Raw genomic sequence first — 17,514 nt, forward strand, 5'->3', positions numbered from 1 at the left:
GCCTTTGACAATTATGAAGCATATACATGCTTTTGCCTGTATGGAGAGTTAAATTAGATATGATATCTGTTCTGCCGTGTTAGGTTTTTAAAAGAGCTGTAGCAGCTGAGAAGGATAAGTATATACTTCTCCATATCAGGTAAATTTAATAAAAATTTATTATGCCTCAGGCTTCTTTTTTTCCCAAATAAATTAATTCTGATTAATTCTAAATGACTGATAGCTTGGTACTCTTTATAGTTAAAATTAGTAGAATTTGTATATCTTTAACTAAATATAAAAAGACTGCCCAAGCAATAACTCGATTTTTATAAAAAAGTTATGAAATCTTACGTATAGCTCAGAATATTACGGTATATAACCCATGTCAAACTAATTCTGCACTGTATATCTAAGATTCTGAAACTTTTCTATCTGAAGGCATTTTATACCTGGTCTGAAATAATTTCTGAAATGCATACTTTCAAGATAAACCCTTTGTAGCCATAGGCTCATGATAATATCTTATAATGGGATATAATTATACAATGTTTTGTCAGATTAACTCATTTGATCATGACAGCTACTCTGTGACACCAACAGGACAGGTATTGCTGTAGAGGAGGCATTATTGTGTAAGAATTACGTGCACAGACTTTGGTGTCAGACTTCCAAGTTCAAATTCCCTCTCAGTCACTTACCAGCTGTGTGACCCTGGAAAAATTACTTAACTTCACTGTGCCTCAGTTTCCTCGTCTTTAAAATGCGGTGATAAAAGTACCTACCAGAGAGTTGTGAGGATTAGATTACTTAATATATTATCTGGTGCTTCAAGCAGTGCCTGGCCCATGGTATGTGTGTATATACTGTTACTATTATTATTTATATCCAGTAGACAGAAGGAAATAGAGACTCTAAAGAAAGGGAATTTTCATTCTTACCACTAGTAAGTAACAAAATCCGTATTCTTGTCCTGTTCTTGACTTGTCTGTTTAACACAGTATGAGTTTTTTTCATTAAGTAGCTGTTGAATGAATGGTTGTATGCACTGGGGGGGGAACAATCCATATTACCTGTCAGTTTTGGAAAACTGAATTATTTTGCTAAGTAAAATTGATTTCCGGGATTTTCAGTAGAGTATCTTTTTTTAGGTTATGGAAGTTATCTTTAGAAGTACGTAAAATGTAGCTGAGGCATTATACTACCAAGCTGTGAACTTGTGTTGCAATTAAGTGACAATCTCAGAAAACTTTTGCTTCTCACATCACACTTTCATGTGTACACAGATCTCCTGGGGACCTTGTTAAAAAAGCAGATTCTGATTTAGTAGGTCTGGGGAGAGGCTTGAGATTCTGAATTTCTGACACGTTCCTGGGTGATGTCCCTGGGCTGCTCTGTGGACCACACTTTGACTAGCAAGGCATTAGAGCACATTTTTAGCTTCTCAGAGAAGTGTGGGGATATCAGGCTGAGGCGTGTATTAATTTCTTCCGTTTTTTTTTTTTTTTTTGTGGGGGGTGTAGATCTTGTTCTTTTTTTTAAATAATTTTTTCTTTTTCAATTACAGTTGGCATACAATATTAGTTTCAGGTGTACAGTGATTAGAGATTTATATAACAAACAAAATGATCACCCCATTAAATCTAGTACCTACCCATCTGACCCCATGCATAGTTATAATGTTATTGACTATATTCCCTGCTTGTATTAATCTTTACTCAACTTATAAGAAGATACTTTGTTTCCCAGGTAAAATATTCTAGCACATACGTATTCTTTGTAGACAGGAAGCTAAGGACTTGAGGCTTTGAGGGGACTGTTAGTTCAAGTTTTGAAGATGTGAGAATGGTACATCCATTGTTGCCACTGACATGGTTGAGGTGGGTCTTTTTTAGGAATAGGACAGATGGTAAAACTCGGGGAACCAGTCTGAGCAGGTGAAGTCCTCCCTCCTCCTGTATAGTTGTAAAACAAAGTCTTCTCTTTGGGGTGGGGGGTGAAGGAATGGGATGGGGGAGTTCCATTATAGGGGTCCTAGAAAGCCAGGTTGCTGCTTCTTCATTGTTACAGCCTCCCCCCCGCCCCCCCCCCCCCCCCCCCCCGCTCCACTTCCCTGTCAAGCTCACCTCCTATATTCTTCCATTCTTGCCTGGAATGGTTAATGCTGTGGGTAAGGGTGGGCTCTTAAAAATACATTAATAAGTTATAAGTGAAAAATAAATATCACTGCAAATGATAGGAATATTGCTAGACTCTTGAGAGTAGTATCTTATAAGAAAGAAATTACCTGCTTTTTAATTATGTATGAAACTTTCTTGTTTTCTTAAATGATATTTATTTTCCAGCTTTATTGAGATATAATTGACAAAAATTGTACATGTTTTATATAAATGTGATGTTTTGATGTATGTATACATTGTAAATGATCACCACAATCAAGTTGATTAACACATCCATCTCTTCGTATAGTTTACTACTCTCTTAGTAAACTTCAAGTATACAGCACGGTATTAACTATAGTCACCATGTTGTACATTAGATTTCCAGAACTTAATACATATTGTAACTGAAAATTTGTACCCTTTGACTAGAAACTTCTTAAAAGCATTAATTTTTTTCCAACTTAACCTGGAGCAACAGTTTAGTCAAATGTAGAAAATTTCTAAAACAAAAATGTGTGAGTGCTGTGAAATGTCAGATTGCTCCTAAAGGTGGTGGAAAGCCGGTGAAGGTTTTCAATGAAATGACCTGGAAAGACTAGCATCACGGTAGTGAGCAAAGCAGAGAGAACTGGAGAAGATGGAAGTCACGGAAGGACTTTCTGGTGACACGGGGTAGTGTTCATAGTTCCAGATGTGAATAAGTTTAAGGTAAACCACGTCATCATAGAATATCATGAATTACCTCTTTCACTTTTATAAGTGAAAAAGCTCAGGTTCTATACAGTTAAATGGCTTAACGAAGGTTACAAGTGGAGTTAATCGCAGAGTCCGGTCTAGATGTCACCTCTTTGGATTTAGCAAATAAGAATAAGAATGAAATATTCATAAAATTTTAGGGTGTCTGGAAATGATAAGACATATGTTCATAGTAGCTTTTGAAAATAAATGTGTCATTTGGTATAAATCCTGTTGGCTTATCCCCTGCCATTGTCGTATGATAAATAAACAGAAAATTGTCCTCTTTGTGTTTACTGATAATGTCATAGAGTTTTAAAATAATAATAGAATTGCTGATAAAATATAAGAATGAACTATCCTTTTTGAGTTTCTCAGCCCTCACACAAGTATAAAAAGTTATTTAACAGTAAACTCTTAAGTCACATTACTGAGACATGTTCTCAAAGATTGCAGCTTGCAATAGGGCATAAACAGTTTGAAGGTAATTTAGAGGTGGTTTGGGAATACTACTAAATGGAGGATTGGAACCAGCTGTGAGAATTAAGTAGGAAATTGTCTTTCCTTCCTGCAATATTTTAGACATGTAACTTTACATTTTTGGAGGAAGATTTTAAACAGTTGATAAAGTTTATTAGAGCATTGAGAAGTATTCAGGCTTAATAATATGCATCTTTTTATAATTTTTTTTTGTATTATGTGGTTTATACCTATTAAAATTTATTTTTTAGTTTTGGTAAAATATGCATAACATAAAATTTACAATCTTAACCATTTTAAATGTATAGTTCAGTAGTGTTACATTGTTGTGTAACCAATCTCCAGAACTTTTTCATCTTGCAAAACAAAAACTCTGTACATTAGAGTTCAACAACTATCAATTTCCCCCTTGCCCCAACCCTGGCAACCACTATTTTACTTTCTGTCTCCATGAATTTAACTATTCTAGACTAGTCTAGATACTTCATAAGTGCACTCATACAGTATTTATTTTTTTGTGACTGACTTATTTCATTTAGCATAATGTTCTCTAGGTTCATCCATGTTGTAACATGTACCATGTTTCCCCAAAAATAAGACCTAGCTGGACCATCAGCTCTAATGCATCTTATATATAATATAAGATCCGGTCTTATATTAAAATAAGACTCGGTATATATTATATTATGTTATATTATATTATATTATATTATATTATATTATATTATATTATATTGTATTATACCTGGTCTTACAGTAAAATAAGACCGGGTCTTATATTAATTTTTGCTCCAAAAGACGCATTAGACCTGATAGTTCAGCTAGGTCTTATTTTCGGAGAAACATAGTATCAGGATTTCCTTCCTTTATAAGACTGAATAATATTCCATGGTATGTATATACCACATTTTGTTTATCCATTTATCCATTGATGGACAGTTGGGTTACTTCCACCTTTTGACTATAGTGAATAATGCTGCTATGAGTGTGGTGGATGTATAAACATCTCTTTAAGATACTGCTTTCAATTCTTTTCGTGTATATTCATGAGTGAAATTGCTGGATCATATAGTAATTTTATTCTTAATAGTTTGAGGAACCACCATACTATTTTCCATAGCAGTTGTATCATTTCCCTCCAGCAGTGCATAGGGATTCCATTTTCTGTACATCCTCTCCAACACTTTTTTTAAAAATAAATTTTATTGGGGAATATTGGGCGACAGTGTGTTTCTCCAGAGCCCATTAGCTCCAAGTAGTTGTCCTTCAGTCTAGTTGTGGAGGGTGCAGCTCAGCTCCAAGTCCAGTCGCCATTTTCAGTCTTTAGTTGCAGAGGGTGCAGCCCACCATCCCATGCGGGAATTGAACCGGCAACCTTGTTGAGAGCTTGTGCCCTAAAAAACTAAGCCATCCAGCTGCCCAACTGAGCCATCCAGTCACCCCCCTGGAAGCTCAGCGGCAGCTTGTTGTCTTCAATCTAGTGTGGAGGGCGCAGCTCATTGGACCATGTGGGAATCCAACTGGCACCTAGGTTGTTCAGAACCCATGCTCTAACCAATAGCCATCAGGCCGCCCTCCAACACTTTTTCTTTCTTTTCTTTTTAGCAATAATGGCCATCTTAAGTGTGTGTGAAGTGGTATCTCATTGTGGTTTTGATTTACATTTATTTCCCTAATGATTAGTGATTTTGGGTATCTTTTCATATGCTTTTTGGTCATCTGTATCTCTTTGGAGAAATACTTAAAGTCCTTTGCCAGTTTTCAAATTGGGTTGTTGTTTTGTTGTTGTAGGAGTTGTTTTTTTTTTTAATATATATTCTGGATGTTAACCCCTTATCAGATACATGATTTGCACATATTTTTTTCCTGTTCTGTAGGTTGCCTTTTCCGTATGTTGATTGTATCTTGAAGCACAGAATACCTTGGTGATTTTTTTGAAAACTCAAATCTTATCAAATTACATGGCTCAGAGCTTAAATTTCAGATTGTTGGCGTTGTATACAATCTGGCTCCTAGCTAACTCTCTGGGTTATATGTGTGTGTGAACATAAATATACATTTATATATATACATGTATGTATATATATACATACACACATATGTATACATATATACACATATATGTGTGGTGTGTCATTTGTGTGTATCTATATGTTTGTTTATATATACACACACAAACACACACAACACACACACACCCTTTTTCCTGCCCAGCAATTTAAACTGTAGCCATGCAAAAATATTTGCAATTCAGAAAGTGTCAAGATTCATCTTATTCTCCTCTAGATGTCTTCCACAGTCACCTAGGGAACCTCTATTTATTTTTCCAACGGCATCTCAAACATTTTTTTTCATGAAACCTTTCTAATCACCCTCTACTTCCCCAGGCAGAATGGAATTGAACATTGAACCCTGTGTATCCTTCTGTCATAGCATGTGAAACATTTGAGTTTGCCTGTTTGTTTTCCTGTCTGTTTTGCTTTACTGGACTGACAGTTTCCTGTGAGCTGAGTCTTTGTTTTTGGTCATTTATTTTTAATTGTAGTTCCTGGTATGTGGTATGTAATTAAATATTCAATAAATATTTGTTACGTGGATTTGTATGATTAGTGAGTGAATGAATAAGTGAATTAATGTTAAGTCAGTCTTATTGGATCTCCAGACTTGCACTAAAATAGACTCTACTTCTGGTTGCCTGTGGTACTCCACTGGTAACTATTTCCAAAATAATTTCTGGGAGAAAGTAGCACTTATTATCAAGCTCCTGACTGGTAATCTCCTTTCTCTCCCTCTAACTCCCAGCGACTTTGTGGCAGATTTTTGTTACTGAGTAGACTTTTTATTATGGGTTATGGTACCATACTATATATGCTATATAGTGAAAAATTATATACCGTATATAAAAATTAAATTATGTTTTAAACTTATGAGAACTTTACCCCAGAAAGGTTACTTCTGATTTGCAAGTCTTTTGAAAACACTGTAAGGATGTACATCAGATGGAATTGCTCATGTTATTCCAGATATGTTTGGTATCATTGTTGTTACTGAGGGTGAACCAAAGAGCCTGGGAAATAATCCTTTGGTTGGCATTTAAAAGCAAACGAAAACAAAAACTGGTATCTTTCCCCCTCTTCCATTACGCCTGTAGCTCTTGTTATGAATTCTAGTAATAAATGACTTCATTGAAGTCTTGTAGTTTATGATGTCCCCTGGCAGGAAAATCTTGAAAATATCTTACTGTTATAGCAAATTTTGTACTAACCCATATTTCAAAGAGTCATTAGTAAAAGTTCTGGAAAAAGAACAGTCACCATCAAATGATATGCTACCAAAAGATGGATTGCTACTATTTTAGATGATTTAGTTGTGCCAATTATATGGGTTTTTTATGAGTTATGCCCTATATGATTTCCAGTAAAACTTTGATTTTAAATGTAAACAACATTTATTTAAATATTTAATTCACTCCTAATGTAAATACTAAGTTGTTCTGTATTCTTGTAAGTTTTTTTTAAAATGTCAGAAATTGTCTATATATAGGCACATTCTGCATTGAATTCAGTGAAATAATTTTCATCCCTCCTTTTGGTGACAGTGTTTCTGTTTCCTGAGTGATGAAAAAGTAATTAGTTATGAAATAAGACACAGACTATGATAGATTCTTCTCTAAGTGAAACATGTGAACTGTTCTGTTTCTTGCAAGAATACTAGCACTTACCGTTTCCCCGAAAATAAGACCTAGCCGGACCATCAGCTCTAATGCGTCTTTTGGAGTAAAAATCAATATAAGATCCAGTATTATATTAATATATTACATTACATGTGGTTTCATATAAGACCCGGTCTTATTTTACTTATTTTACTTAATTTTTGCTCCAAAAGACGCATTAGAGCTGATTGTCCGGCTAGGTCTTATTTTCGGGGAAACATGGTAGGAGGTAAACCTTAGAATAAGTGGTGGCTGCCACTTATTGAGCACCTCTTTTGTGCCAAACTCTGTTTTGGAAGCACGTGCTATTTGCAAATGAGGAAACTGAGAGTCATAACTCTCCTGAGGTTATGAGAGGGCTAATGAATGGCAGAGTTAGATTTAAGAACTCTAGCTTTTATGGTTTTTTGTCTAGGATATTTTCTCCCACGAAAGAACAGTTTCAAGAGGGAGGAAATAATTAGTAGTTAACATGCTGTTGAAAGGTTAGGTGTGCAGGTTAAGTTCTGAAAAGTGTCCAGGGGCATTTAGAGTAACTTGTTTATCCATTTAAGAAATATTTACCAAGAGTCTCTTAAGTGCCAAAACTGTGCTAGGCTTTAGGAATTAAATGACAAGTGCCAAAGTGTTAGAGATAGAAGGATGGGTGAAAGAAAGTAGAGACAGTGAAAGCTGTAGTGTGAAAAAGCTTGATTGCAAAAGAAAACATAGTGATGCAGCAGTAAATGTTCGGGAAATTAATGTGTGAGTGAGTGAGAGTGTGTGTGTGTGTGTGTGTGTGTGTGTGTGTGTGTATGTGTGAGTGTGTGTGTGAGTGAGTGTGTGAGTGTCTTTAATATGGGAAGTACTTTAATTGTTTATATGTGGAGGAAAATGAGCCATAGTAGGGGAAAGATTTGAGATAAACCAAAGAACGAGGAGAGACAGGGACCAAAGTCTGTTAGATTGCACCTATTTAGTTAAGTAGATAGCAAGATTATCTGAACATGAATATGTAGTGGCCATAGAATTTTAGTACGATTATCCTGCTCTTGGATAATGGAGACTTGACTAAACAATGAAACTTTTTATTCAAATGATCACTGCAACTTCTTATATTTGATTGTTGCATCCATTTTTTCTATCCTTCAATTATTCTGCCCATACCCCTGTCTATGATAGCACTTGTTATACTGAAATAGAATCATTGATGTCTCCCTTTTGGACTGCATGCTTCTTGGGAGGGGAGATGAGTAGAGGCTGTATCTAATGCCACTTAGAATCTGGTATAATCGCCCTGTAATAAATTTTTATTGAATCAGTGAATCAGTAAATGACTCAGTTCCTTATCTGTATCATTTTTGAACAGCAGTTTTGATTTTTAAACTCTTATGGGTTAAAAGGTATATATATGTGTATATATGTGTATATGTGTAAAAGGTATATATACACACACACACACATATATACGTGTACATATTTCTATATATCTATATCTGTATCTGTATCTATGTATCTACCTTGTGCAGATTTTGTTGTCTATTATAAATTAAGTACATAAGTACTTTAAGGTATGCCCATGTGCCAATGAAAAGAGGACTTTAAATATTTTTGATGCTAAGAGGGTCTTATGGTTTCATACAACCTAGAAAGTTTCTTAGGTTACCTTTATAGAGATTTAAGATAAATTCATTATCATCTTAAAGTAACCAATTGCAGTCTATCTAGATGTGCAGAAATATAAATGCCCTCATACTTTTTATTTCCTGGTTTTTGTTAATTTGTTTTAAAAAGCCAGTGATGCAAATTTTAAAAACAAATTTTCCTGTGAATGTGGTATGTAGTTATTACCCCCCAAATATATTGTTATTCATTATGTCATGGAATTTTCCTTTTTCAGAATCCTGTTCAAAAGATCCCTGACTCTCATGAGATAACGCTAAAGCATGGTACTAAAACTGTAAGTTTTAAAAATTTGATTCTTTTCTCTCAATAACAGGGCTCTTATGGAAAAGTGAGTTAATAAGATAACATTTATCGTAAGGCCAATTATACAATCAACTGCTAACACAAACACTGTAGACATTAAGGAACGATTACTTTTCTGTTTAGTCAAAATAGCCATTGGGTTTCATTAAAAATAGGGACACTTATAATTGTCATTGTTATTGTTGGCTTTAAAACCTCTTTCTTTGATATAAGAACATTACAAATGAAAGAAATGAAACTCAAGTATAGTTTTGTTTTTTATGGTGTGGGAAAATTTCTCATTACTCTTAGCTTTATTTCTGTACAGTAAAAGGCCCGAGTTCATCTTTTAGATGAATGTTGAGATAAGAAATGAACATAAAATAGTCACTGCATTGCTCTTAGATTATATTACTTAGATTTATGGATTATATTGTTACATTTATTTGTTATTTAAAGTTTAATAATATAGATTTCTGAAATATAAGATGAAATCATTTTATCTTCTTACAAAATCATTAAAAAGTGTTAGTTGAATAAATGAATCCTGCTTATGAATAAGTGGAAGAATAAAATTATCTTGATTTTCCTTTACAATTAAGTTACCTTTTTCTAGATGTCTGACATGTAAATAAGCAAGAAAATACATCCCATAATGAGGGGGAAACATCAATCGATAGAAATAAACCCAGAAATGACACAAATGATAGAATTAAATATATTTGTTTAAGTATTTGTTAAAAGATAGGTTTATTGTTATTTTAAATGACTGGAACAACAAATACTTTAAAATGCCTTAGTTTTAATTTCTACTATGGTAAACATTGATACAAATAATTCACATAAACAAACACTTTTTGGGTCTTCAGTGATTTTAAGAGTGTGAAAGGTCTTGAAACCAAAGTATCTGAGAACTGCCTTGAGAAATTATTTCCATTTAGTTCTTGATATTATATCTAGTTTTTATTAAGTCAGACTTTTGATAGTTTTATTCTGAAATCGTGACAGAATTTTAAGAACTTTCATATTTTTATGTATAAGGAAAAGAATTGTAGACTGTTGATACTTAAAAGAAAGCTTTCCTACCATTTAGTTCATATACTTTTTTTTAATAATTAAGAGGTAGTACATGGGTTTCACACGTTTTATTTAAATATTACCCTTTTTTCAAATCAAATTTTATCTTTTATTAATTTTTCTAAATTTTATTTTTATTCTTATTTTTTTTTAAGGAGGGTGCAGCTCACAGTGACTTATGCAGGGATTAAACCGGCAACCTTGGTGTTATTAGCACCGTGCTCTAATCAATTAAGCTAACTGGCCATCCCCAAATTTTAACTTTTAAAGAAATGTAATTAAAAAAATAATACTCCAAGTTATGTTGCACATCAAAAATCAGTTGATTTTTGAACTTCTAACTGTACTGTAAGGTTAGCTAATTTCTTTTTGCAGTCTTGTCTTTGCCCTGCGTGTATTTCAACTTCTTGGAAATGTATCAGCTATTAGGAAGGTGACTCTTTTGTCTGGATTTGTTTTTTGTTTTTGTTTTCTTCCAACTAGTTATAAAAATATTTACATACTCACAGAAGTATAGCAAATACTAAAAGGAATCCACATATTATTTATTTCTGAGCCTTACCAATTATCTACATAAATCCGGTCTTGTTTCCCATGTACTTTACATTTCTAGTAAACCTCTTCCCTCCATCTACCCACCTTGTGGGATTATTTAAAAGTGAATTCCAGACTTCATATGATTTCATCTCTGAATATTTCAGTATGAATCTCTAAGAGATGTGGTTGGTCTGTCCCTCTCCTCCTCTCCCTCTCCTTTCTCTCGTAATCAGAACATCTTTATTACATCTAAATTTTTTTTCAATAATTATTTAACATAATCTAATCCCACAGTTTTCAAATGTCTTCAATTGTCCCATTCACATTGTTACAGTTAGTATGTTCAAATCAGTATCCAGATAATATCTGACTCATTCTTAAGAGAGCCATCATTGTTTGTTATGTTTCTCAATCTGTAAGTTTTTCTGCTCTCTCTTTTCCTCCTTGCCATCGAAGAAATATGTCTATTTGGAGAATATACTTACAATGGGCAACTGTGTATGCTATGTGATAGGCAACTGAACAGTTCCAAGTGATAATATAGTGTGGTTTGATTTTACTGATTTTTGTGTTTATCACATGAAATAGAAAGAGTTGTTAGATACTGTTATCGTTTTAAACACTGCTTTTCCCCATCCTTCTAGATCAGTTTGATTGAACAGTATGTTGACATTGGAAAGCCGGCTTAAAAAAATTGGCAGATTATCATTGTGTACAAATGTTTGTCTGTGTATGTCAGCCTTTTCTCAATATTATGGGCCAAAATAATATCAATAATTGTATTGAATTAGATCTGTGTGAATAAGTATTATACTAGGCTTGTTCACATAGATCCAATTTGCAAATAATTTATGGAACCAGTCTAAATGCTGTTATAATGTGAATAGCCACTTACAAACTCAGCTTTAAAAATAATTGCTTAAGGTGACTATGCTGAGTATTCAGCCATATGCACAAGATAATAATTTCTACTTGGTCCTACTTTGTTCAGTAGTTTTCTTAAAGTTCCCGTTGCCGTTATTCACTTTGGTAATTTTAGATTCATGTGTTCTGTATATAGCGGTAGTTAAACTATCTTAAAAGGTTTCCTCAGAATTGTTCATTGAAAAAGCTGAATTGTTTGTGAGATTTCTACTTATATACTAAAGCAACTTAGTTTATCATATGAAATAGCAGTCATCACTATTGTGAGTACGTGGTAGATAAGGTGGGACAAAGCTGGTGATTAGAGAAATTAAAATATTTTTCTTTTTATTATTTCCAAAAAAATAATACTTATAATAATAAAATCAAATAATATAGAAGGTGCTTTCCTTTCCTACTTTTTAGAGGTAACAACAGTTGGTGGTCTATCCTTCCAATTCCCATAGTATGAGATGTGGGGTTACAGAAAGGAAATGGGTGTTATAATGGACTATAAGTATCTTTTCTCCAATTAATGTTTGTTTGTTTGTTTTTTGTGTGTTTGTTTGTTTGTTTTTAAACCAGGTTTCTGCTTTGGGTCTGGATCCCTCAGGTGCCCGTTTGGTGACTGGAGGATATGACTACGATGTTAAGTTTTGGGATTTTGCTGGAATGGATGCTTCTTTTAAGGCATTTCGATCCCTTCAACCTTGTGAATGGTATGTATCACTCACTTCATGTATCTTCCTATTTGAAGACAGAGTGCTGTTGTCATTTGTATTCTCTCTATAATGGTTTTTACCCGGTTAAAATAAGTTTATATGACTATGTATTACCTTCATTTTTCAAATGAAAGTGAAATGTACTTTAAATTTCTTTCCTTAATTTCATTAACCTCTATTTTAAGACATTTTCAGTCTTTTTTGTTTTGTTTTTTTTAACTATTTTTATTTAGAAGTTGTTACCTTGCTTAGATTATTTGAAAAACACTCCAATAAATACTGCGTAATATTCTGCATGTGTATATGACATGCGTTCAGCCAACACCACTGTGCTGCTGTGCTCAGCTAGCACTGTATCACACAGGGCTGCATGTGGTGCCACTGAAGCCACCTTTTAGTTCCATTTTTGACCATATTTGATCTTTTAGCATGTTGGATATCAAAAATGGATTTTTATTGGTCAAATTAGTATCTTGTTAACTTGCATAATGTTTGTTGGAAATGGGCTCTTATTGATGACATTTAAAGATAGTCAAGACTGGTGAATTAGCTGCAATTGCTTAGACTCCATTTCCTACTCTTGCATGAATGGGGTATAAGAATCTAGTTTCACCTTTAACCTGAACGCTTAAGGATGATGATTTTTTGCTAAACTTAATATCCATCCGTAAACCCTGGATCCTATCAGCTATGTGGAGAAAGTTTCTGTCTCTGGATGGTGGGCGTTTGCTTCCAGGGAACCTTTTTGTGGTTGGAGCATCTAAGAAGCTAGAGAGCTGAGCTTTGTCTTAAGCCTGCAGAACAGGTTATATGAATTGTTTGTGCTCACTTGTTAATAAATGCTTAGATACTAAATGTCTGTATGTGGATCAGGTTGGGTCTGAGACCTCAAATTTCTCTGGGAGCTGAAGTTATCTAGCAAAATAACCATTTTGACTAAAGTTGCTCTGGTCATTTTTCTACAAATCATTGATTTGTAAATTTTGAAGTCATAATTCTTAAGCATTTTTTTCTCTTCCATAATTAAATTGTTGCATCCTATCTGTAATACTCTAATACTACAAACATGTGAATGTTACTCTTTTGAATGATGAGAACTGTTCAACTTTGCCATCGTTTGCCTCTCATTACCAAATAATGTGACTCTGCTTTTTATCATAATGGTTTTCTTGGACTCAGTATATATTTTACATCTATCTATTTATGTTTATATACTTACCTCTACTTTTTATCACAATGGTTTTCTTGGATTCAGTATATATTTTACATCTATCTATTTATATTTATATACTTACCTGTAATTCACTTTTTTACTGTGAAAAATTTCAAGCATAGAGAAACGTAGTGTAATAGCCATCTATGCTTTACCTGGATGTAGCCGTTATAAACAATTTTCTGTATTTGCTTCATCTTGTTTTTGTAATTTTTGAAGTATTTAAAGGTAAAGAGACATAACTTTTACTTTGAAATACTTCAGTGTGTATCTTTCAAAAATATAGACATTTTCTGTATAATCATAGTCCCATGATTACTTCTAACAACATTCTTTAGAATTCCTTAATATTTCTAATAACTCTTCCATATTTAAATTTCTGCATTTGTCCTCACAGTGTATTGTCAGACATGGATCCAATCAAGTAACATACATCACATTTATTTTGAACCTCTTTTATGTATCTTTTAATCTAGAACAGTATCTCCTTCCTACTATTTCTTTCCCATGACTTTATGACTTTGTTAAGCAGACACATCCAGTTATCCTTTGTAAGGTTCTTCCTCTCTTATTTTGAAACTGTTTAACTGTTTCTTTATCTCCAGTATTTCCTATAGAAGATCCAAAGGCTTGATTATCACCCATATTTTATCATATCAGGTGGCATGTATTGTCTAATTGTTGCCACTACTAGTGACTAGCAATTAAGGTCGATTCCTAGATTAAGTTGGTGACATCTGATTCCTCATTGTAAAGTTTATATTATATATTTGAGATAGGCAAGAACTTTGTGGGAAGATATTTTGGTACAATGTAAATATCCAGATTCACCTTATCTTTTCACTTAATAAGTTTAGTATCCATTGATTATTGGTACCTAATTTTCTCATTAAGTGTTGCAAGTTGGTAATTTTCTAATTCTGTTATTTCATCTATATTTGCTTGCTGGCTTTCTTCTAAAAGAAGAACCTTTCTCATTAACTAATGTTATTTGGTAACCCTGAAATTCAGCTCCTACTGGAGAGGCAGGATAAATGGTTAGTTATTTCCTATTAATTACTCATTTTCAGCTTAAGGGTTAGTGGTGATAAATGAGTTGTTGCTGTTATTGGTGGTGATTTTTTTTCTTTTTCTTTTTTGAGTATCAATATTTGTGATTTTAAAATTTTCATGTGTTTCAGTCAATTGCAGTCATTATTCTTTTTGATGTTTAAATTGTCTCAGATTTGGCCAGTGGGGAGTCCCTGAGTGCTATGACGTGACTGCATTAGTCTTTGAAAGCTTATTTTCTGGCATGACATGATGTGGGCTTCCTGGTTCATTCCTTTCCATGTCCTGGAATCAGCATGTTCCCATGGAGACCTGTTTTTTAAAAGTGGGAAGGGCATTTATAGGCCAAATCTGGATATGACATGCTCATTGATATTGGGGTATCATTGCTTCTTGACTTTTTCAGTGAAAAGAGGTGAACAATATAGGTACATATGTGTGCGTGCATGTGTGTTTAAATGACAAGATCATATTGATGTTTACATTTCAAATTTTAGCAAACTTTCAATTTCAGAATATTTTTTAATTTACAGAAAAGCTGCAAAGATAGTTCATAATTCAGGTATGTCCCTAACCCAGTTTCTCCTTTTGTTAACATCTTATATTACCATGGTACATTTGTGACAATTAAACTAATACTGGTACATTAGTATTAACCAGACTCCGAATTTTATTTGGATCACACTTTCTTTTTTTAAACTAATATCCCTTTCAAGGTACAACATTACATTTAGTCTTCCTGCCTGTTTAGTCTCCTCTGGTTTATGATAGTTTCTCAGTCTTTTCTTGTTTCTCATAACCTTGAAAGTTTTGAGGTGTACTGGTCAGGTATTTTGTAGACTGTCCCTCGATTTGATTTTTTATGATGTTTTTCTCATGATTAGACGGGCTGTGGATTTCTGAGCTGAATATGACAGAAGTACAGTGCTCTTATCACATATCACGGGTGCATGCTATCATGTTTTCAAGGTTACTCCACTGTAAAGTTACTTTTTCCTCCTGTTTCCATATGTGATTTCTTTGGAAGCAAGTTAATAAATGCTGCTCACACTTGGGAGAGTGGAAAAACTGAGCTCCACCTCCTGGACCGAGTGATATGTACTTGAACTACTTGGAATTCCTTTGTAGGGAAGAATTGTCTGTTTTTCCCATTGATTTAATCATTTTTTCTATCAGTATTGACTAATGGCTACTTATTTCATACCTTTGGTTGTAAGCCAATACTGTATTATTAACAGTTTGTTTCCGCTGTGGCCTTTGGAAGCTATTTCAATTTGGCTTTTACGGCCCTTTCTTTGACATGCCTCTTTTATTTTTTTTTTGTTATTCCTTACTCTTTGGTATTATAAGATGCTTCAGACTCATCTTATATTTTCTCTTGTCCCAGTCCTAGGATCAGTCATATTTCCTAGGAGAATGGTGTCAGAAAACAGTAGGTAGGTTCTTGATGTGCTTGTTGCTGTTGGGGTGCCACTGCGTCTAGGCCTTTCTCAGACAACAGATCTAGGAAGTGGATGCATGTATACTAACCTGTGTATACACTGTATCTATAATTGTTTATGTATCTTTTTTGCCTCTATATTAAGCTAAACAAGGCATTCATACTCAGGTCTCTGACTCTAATCCAGTGCACATTGGTTCATTCTAGCCTTCCCTCTTCCTTCCTCCTCAGAAACTTTTCAGCTTTCCAACACTGAGAAACCTGGCTCCCAACACCCATCCATATATATGTATTTGTTTAACCCCTCTATACATGTAAAACAGTTTCAGAGTTGTAAATCTGTAAAACTGTTCCAATTTAAATTTAATCTTACAGAATGTTTACTTAATGTCTTTCATTTTATACTCAAATTCAAAGATAGAACTTGTTTTTGAGAAAGGGCTTACTGGACAAGACAAGGAGTTGGCAAAATTTTTCTATAAAGGAAGGGTCTGATAGTAAGTATTTTAAGCCTTACAGGCAAAAATGATCTTTTAGAATTTATCTGTGTGTGCGTGTCTATATTATATAATACTAAATTAAATTTACATTAAGTTTTTAAGTAAAGAAAAAGGTGCAGTACAAGTATTTATATTCTTTTCATTCAATTTCATTTTCTTTATTTTGTCAGCTCCTTGTTTTGATTCTGACATCCGACATATTAATGATCAATCCTTTTCTCTTTTTTTTTGACAAATGTAAATTTGATAAATGTGCAGTAAGTTCTCATTCAGTTGATAATGGTTAAATATGGCAGAGTCAGATTTTGGTATGCCATTAGGAGCTTTTCTGTATTTTGACACTGATCTGTTAAACAACCTTTTGGATTAAGTTATTCACCTACATGAGAATCCATGCATACCTATAACTCAGCTAAATTCTTCCATAACTTTTTTTGTCTCCCATCCACATTTTTCCTCTATCATCTGCCAAGAAAACTTGAGGGAATTTGACTGTCTTGAAGATGTAAAAGCACAGGATGCTGTTTTCAGATCATCTTCTTACCTGTAATAGCAGATGTCAGAATTTGCCTGATATGCAAGAGGCAGCATTATGGTGAATCAGTGGGTGTCAAAGAGGCATTCACACATAAAGAACCCCCTAGTAGCCATTCAGGAGAAGAGGTAGAAGTCCTAAGGATAGGAATAGACTGCGCTAAGGTGTTCTGGATTTAGGGCAATTCTGATGAATTTCTCCAAAGGACTCTGGTGCTGTAATGTTCTTGGCCTGGTTCTCAGTCACTCCCCTGGGACACCTTAAAAAGATTGATGTTAAATGTTTTCTTGATATATTCTATAAAAATCAGCTTTTAAAAAGTGCTATTTTTTTGTTGTTGCTCGACTTCTTTTTTTATGCATCTTCCATTTTTGGTATTTTGAAGTCTGTTTAATAATTTGTTTTGGACTCTTGCCCAGTCTCGATATTAGATTTGTTATTAGGATCTCTAGTTTCTAAAGTCTTCCTTTGTCCCATTTAGTGAAAATCAGTACCACATTTTCTCTGATGCAACCTGCTAG

The 17,514-nt window shown here is 33.8% G+C and overlaps 1 protein-coding gene across 1 annotated transcript in view; it reads left to right on the forward strand.

The window, feature by feature from the left end:
• Positions 1-17,514, forward strand: part of WDR70 (WD repeat domain 70) — a 248,107-nt gene that overhangs the window by 32,706 nt on the left and 197,887 nt on the right. Inside the window, exons 6-7 of the mRNA XM_033110994.1 lie at positions 8,948-9,007; positions 12,118-12,251. Coding sequence (XP_032966885.1) covers positions 8,948-9,007; positions 12,118-12,251 — 194 coding nt within the window. The remainder of the gene's footprint in view (positions 1-8,947; positions 9,008-12,117; positions 12,252-17,514) is intronic.

Source organism: Rhinolophus ferrumequinum, chromosome 7, assembly GCF_004115265.2.
Source record: "Rhinolophus ferrumequinum isolate MPI-CBG mRhiFer1 chromosome 7, mRhiFer1_v1.p, whole genome shotgun sequence".
NCBI lineage: Eukaryota > Metazoa > Chordata > Mammalia > Chiroptera > Rhinolophidae > Rhinolophus > Rhinolophus ferrumequinum.